This window comes from Rattus rattus, chromosome 4 (assembly GCF_011064425.1).
Source record: "Rattus rattus isolate New Zealand chromosome 4, Rrattus_CSIRO_v1, whole genome shotgun sequence".
Taxonomy (NCBI): Eukaryota; Metazoa; Chordata; class Mammalia; order Rodentia; family Muridae; genus Rattus; species Rattus rattus.
This window is the reverse complement of record NC_046157.1, coordinates 143,877,599-143,883,598: the sequence shown is the minus strand read 5'-3', so window position 1 is coordinate 143,883,598 and position 6,000 is coordinate 143,877,599. Positions and strand designations below refer to the sequence as shown.

General features: G+C 39.6%; 1 protein-coding gene across 1 annotated transcript in view; it reads right to left on the bottom strand.

Annotated features, from left to right (window-relative positions):
• Positions 1-6,000, bottom strand: part of Spag16 (sperm associated antigen 16) — a 523,611-nt gene that overhangs the window by 207,918 nt on the left and 309,693 nt on the right. The window contains 1 exon segment of the mRNA XM_032899754.1: positions 1,864-1,867. Coding sequence (XP_032755645.1) covers positions 1,864-1,867 — 4 coding nt within the window.

Below are 6,000 nucleotides of genomic sequence, written 5' to 3'. Positions count from 1 at the left end.
ATCGTTGTACTTCGTTCAGTTACGTATTGCTGGTCAATTTTAATCATCTATTAAATAAATACACCAGTTTCTGAGTAATAATTCCTGGCCCCCAGATTTCTCACTTCCGGGCTTATGCATCATTCACAAGAGTGACCAGAGCAATGCAAAACGGGGCAACAGTCCCTCTGCTACGAGTAGGAAAGTCTGGTTTCAAGCACAAGGTGTCAAGAAACAACTTTGAAGAGAACTATAGAGTGAGGGGACTGAAAACACATAAAGGTTTAGTTTAGTTCTCCTTTAACTCAAGAGCATTAAGAAGAAGCCTGAAAAATGAATACGAGAGACCACAGAATTAGAGACTACGTTTTTTACATTTTTATGGAGAAAAGAGCATTGTAGGCGGGCTGTTTTTATGGAAGAAGTGACACATGAATCTTCAGTATTGATGCCTCTGGATTTGGATGAACAGCCTCAAAAGAGTCACAGAGCCTCAGACATATAGCAAAAGCAGAAAAGTAGCAAAAGCAGCAAAGCAGAAAGTTCATGAACACTACACTTCTCTCTGGAATGTGTGAGAATCAATAAAAAAAGCAAAACACCGAGAAGATTTCCAAATGAGTAATTTATTTTTTTCCCAGGACATAAAAACCGTCCGAATGATACTAAAATTCAAAAGATGAAGACTCTTAAAGATTCAGAGAAATAATTCTTTCGGAAATTTATTCATTAACCAAGAACAGGAAAAAAATTACAAAGCTATCATGGCTCTAATTTCAAAGGCTCAGGATCACTGAGTATCAAACAAACCAGTACTCTACAAAATTAGAGAAATTAGTATTGTTGGAAATGTCCTGAGTTGAGCAGAGCATAATACTTTTACACTGTATTATCCTGAGATGAGCAGAGGGCAGTGGGAAGCATGAAGAGAAACATTAGTGTCAAACTGAGCTCAGGACAGGCACTGAAAAATCATGCAGCTTCCATTTCTTCTCCTCCTCCTCCTCCTCCTCCTCCTCCTCCTCCTCCTCCTCCTCTACCTCCTCCTCTACCTCCTCCTCTACCTTTTCCCTCCTCTACCTCCTCCTCCTCCTTTTTCCTCCTCCTCCTTTCTTCCTCCTCCTCCTCATCCTCCTCCTCTACCTTTTCCTCCTCTTCCTCCTCCTCCTTTTCCTCCTCCTCCTCCTTTTTTCCTCCTCCTCCTTTTCTTCCTCCTCCTCCTCATCCTCCTCCTCTACCTTTTCCTTCTCTACCTCCTCCTCATCCTCCTTTTCTTCCTCCTCCTCCTTTTCCTTCCTCCTTCTCCACCTCCTCCTCCCTTCCCTCCTCCTCCTTTTCCCTCCTCCTCCTCCTCCTCCTCCTTTTTTTCCTCCTCCTTTTCTTCCTCCTCCTCCTCCTCCTCCTCCTCCTCTACCTTTTCCTTCTCTACCTCCTCCTCCTCCTCCCTTCCCTCCTCCTCCTTTTCTTCCTCCTTTCCACCTCCTCCTCCCTTCCTTTTCTTCCTCCTCCTCCTCCTCTCCTTCCTCCTCCTCCTCCTTCCTAAATTTAAGGTACTGAGGGTTAATCCCAAGATCTTGTATATTTTAGGGCAATGCTAAACCACTGAGCTACATTGTCAAACTCAGTACTTTCAATATACATTCCTGCACACGTTTTGTTGATACTGAACATATCAATTACACCTGTTCAAACATTTCCCACTGAGTGGCTAAGTACATTTTCAGTTCACCTCTCCATATACACTCTATGAGCTAAGCCATGGCTGATTCTCAGGATGGCCACGTGAGAATTATTCAGCAGATTACGGAACAAACACATGAAACTAAGACGAAGAGTGGACGGAGCTCCAGATGTCTATAACAAAGAACTTGCAACACGACTCACCTTTCTTACAGAAAGAATAACGTGAGAGAAAAATACGCAATTAAAGGCCATTGAGTATGAATTCGTACTCTAAATATATATGTGGGGATATATTCTGTCACAATGAAACTAAATCTTGATGTCTGGTTGAAGCAAAAAGCCATATCTAATGGCACCATGTTACAGTTTGAAAGGGAATGATCCCTGTATGAGCGTACATTTGAGTATTTTCAGTCGTAGTTCATAGAACTGTTTATCAAGGATTGGGGGTGTGGCCTTGTTGGAGGTGGTGTGTCACGGGAGGCAGGCTTTGAGGTTTCAAAAACCCATACCAGGCCTAGCGCCTCTCATTCTGCTTCCTACTTGCCAATAAGGATATAAGCTCTCAACTACTGTTCCAACATTATGCTTTCTGCCCTGTTCCCTGCCATAATGAAAGTGGGCTCTAACCCTCACGGAACTGTGAGCTCTAAATTAAAATCTTTCGCCCATGATGCTTCATCGCAATGGATGTGAACTCACTTCTATATAGGTCCAATTAAAGCTCTTTTAAGATAAACCATAACACAGATGGGTCAAGTGACGAGATAAGCAGCAAGCAAGGAGCTGACAAAGGTGAAGTTATCTGAGGTTGCCTCCATGTCTTCCAAAAGAAGATGGTGCGTAAGAATGAACTGGGTTCCAGGTGTCCTGGTTAGGCTACATTTAAAAGAATAACTGTAGGCATTTTCTACGTAGTAGTGGGATGTGTCCAGTTAAAATCTACAAGCAAGCTACAAGTGTAAGCAAATAGATTTTACAAATGTTAGTTACAAAGGTGGAAAGTAGATTTTAATTTTATTCCTGAGAGAAAAAACAAAGAGACAAATTGCTTGAGATTGATGAAAAATTATGATAAATATGAGAAGTCAAATAATGTTTAAGAGAAGTGTCAGAAATATACATAAAAAAAGATAACACAGAAATAGAATTCTAGGGCTGGGAAGATGACACAGTCGGTATTTGTCTTGTAAGGACATGAGACTGAGTGCCAGCACCCATGTAAGAGGCTGAGTGTAGAACAACATAATTTGAATCCCAGTGCTGGAGATGCAGACTTGCAGAGGGCCACTGGAGTTCATTGGCCAGCCAGCATAGCCTAATTGGTAAGCTCTGGTCCACTGAAAACTGTCTCTAAGGAGAGACAGATTCTGAGGAAGATACTAAGTCCTGTGGCTTACATATGTACCTGCAAAGACATCATCACTCTCACACATGCACAAATATATATAAACGTATATATAGATATATAGATATGCAATATGAATAAAATAATAATTGTAAAATAATAATTGTAAAAAACATTTTTAAATTACCTTCAGCTGAAATATAAATACTAGAGCCAACAACTTTATTCATAAGGAGAAGTTTATTCATCAAGAATTACTGAATTAAGAAGTGTCATTGCTTCAGGAGTTATGCATACAATAATCAGCAAGAAGTAAATACATAAAACATCCAATAATCATCAAGAAGTAAATACACAAAACTAGTGAAAATAGAGAACCTGAGGCCTGACAAGATAAAGCTGTATACCAAGTCACTAGCCACATAGCCTGCTGATAAATGTATTGGATCTGTGAGACCCCATGGGAGAAGGAGAGAACTGACTCCTACAAGTTATACACACACACACACACACACACACACACACACACACACACAGAGAGAGAGAGAGAGAGAGAGAGAGAGAGAGAGAGAGAGAGAGAGAGAGAGAGAGAAACAGACAGAGACACAGACACAGACAGAGAGACACACACATGCACACATCCTATTGTAACCAAAAATTATAATATAGAAATCCTGGCTTAAAATTTTCTGATAGTAAAAGACATTGTCAGCTAACTATATAGTTGTTTAAAAATCTCATGTTAAAAAAGCTTAGTTTATAAAGAAAAACAATAGAAATATATTTTAAAACTATAGTTTTTGTTATTCTTCATATTAAAATTATGGGCAAGAAGCAAAAGTCAGATGTACTTATGTGGACCCATAATCACATGTAGGGGTAGAAACAGGAAGGCCAGAAGGCTAATGTCCACCTTAACTACATAGCAGTTTGAGGCTAGCCTATACTGGAAGGTACATTCCAGACTTCCCAGAGCTCTTGGTTGCCACTGTTTAGTTTTTGGTAGTATCTTCCTAGAAATAAGGCAGTAGAGTATGCAGTTCATCCTTCATGTTGTTATAGCAATTCTTGCAAAATTAGTTTATTGCCCAGTTGATTGCAAGCTGGTGAATTAAATGCTTTGAATAAATCATGTACCCATTCATCGAGTCACCCTGTGGGTGCTGAAAAATAACACCATTACTCTGGAGGTTCACTGATTTTCTCTGACTTTTGTTTCAGCTTGTTCTAGCCCTCAAGGTTATCTGTGGATTAAGGATTCCATTCTCCCAAAGCTTTCCTAGGCATAAACATAACCCTCATGTCCTTGTTGTGACTTCTGACTTCTTATGGCAGGACATTTCTTGGTGACCTAGGACATTTTATTTTGCAGATTTTCTGTCTGGAAAGAGGGTTAAGAAGGACAAGAAAGTCACTTCTTGCTATTACTCAGATGTTTCTAGAATGAATGATTCTTGGACTAGTTAAGATCTGGAGTTGTAAAAGAGGAAACTCAATTGGCTGAGAAATACTTAAAGAAATGTTCAATAACCTTAACCATCCAGGAAATGCAAATCAAAGGTACTTTTAATTTCGATCTTACACTTGTCAGAATGGCTAAGATCAATAAAACAAGTGACAGTTTATGCTGGAGAGGATGTGGGGTAAGAGAACACTCACCTCCTGCTGGTGGGAGTATGTAAAGTATGAATGTTAGTATGATGTTTCCTTAGGAACATGGGAATCAATCTACCGCAAGATCTAAGTATAATGCTCTTGGGCATATACCAAAAGATACTTCATCCTACCCCAGAGACTCTTATTCAATTATATTCATTGCTGCTCGGTTCACAATACCCAGAAATTTGAAACAATCTACATGTCCCTCAAAAAAATGAATTTATAAAAACATGGTATATTTACACAATGGGGTATTACCTGATTTTTAAATGAAATAATGAAATCTGCATATAAATAGATGGAACTAGAAAAAGAAATCATTCCAAGTCAGGTATACTAGGCCCAGAAAAACAAATATGACATGTGTTTGCGTATATGTAGATATTAGCTTTTAAGTCAGTGTAATAAAGCCACAACCCATATAATCATAGAAGTTAGGAATGGAATAAGGAACTTAATGGGAAAGAGATCTTTCTAGAAAAGGAAAATAGAGTAGTAATGGAAGAACCGAGGATGATAAACAGGAGGATCAAGTGGGGAGGGGAGAGAAGTGAGGGACAAGGGAGGAAAATATAGGGTAGAGAGCTGAAATTAGGGGTCATTTGAGAAGTTACAAGGAAAATTAATACAATAGAAGATTCTTAATGTATGTACATATAGGAAGTCATATCTAAATGAAGTCACCAAGGAGTGGGGAGACAAAGTCCCAACTGACTATCACTTGTCACCAAATGATGCTTCTAGTACCAGAATTAGATTACATTTAATTGAGTTGTTGGCCAAAGTGTGTACCATGGGAATCCCCAAACAGTGCAGGTGGTTACCATGGCTATAGCTTGCTCTCCTTAAATTCACAGCAAGGCCTCATTGCTAAGACAACACTTGCACAACTCATGAAACATAAGCCAAGCTGTTGCCTACATAGAGCCCTCCCCCCTACCATCTAGCATCTCTCAAACAAGAAGGGACTCTGCATAATATCAACAGAGAAATGCAAAGACCAACCCAGACTCAAGTCCTCTGGTGGACAATGTCCTGCCTGCAAGATACGGTAGTTCAATGGTAACCCAGTTCTTGTGGAAGTAATAAACCAACATATGCTTTTACTTACGCCTTCCTAATGAGATGGAAATTATACCAGACAGTTCCTAGGTGACCAAGAACATGAGACTAGATAGCCCAAAAGCCAAGGACTACTGTTCTTTAAAAATAGCAATAAAACCACTCCTAATGACACTCTGCTCTTCTCACAGATCAATGTCTTGCTCATTCCTCATGAGAGAAGCTTCCTTCTGCAGAAGACAGGAACAAATGCAGAGGTCCACAAATGC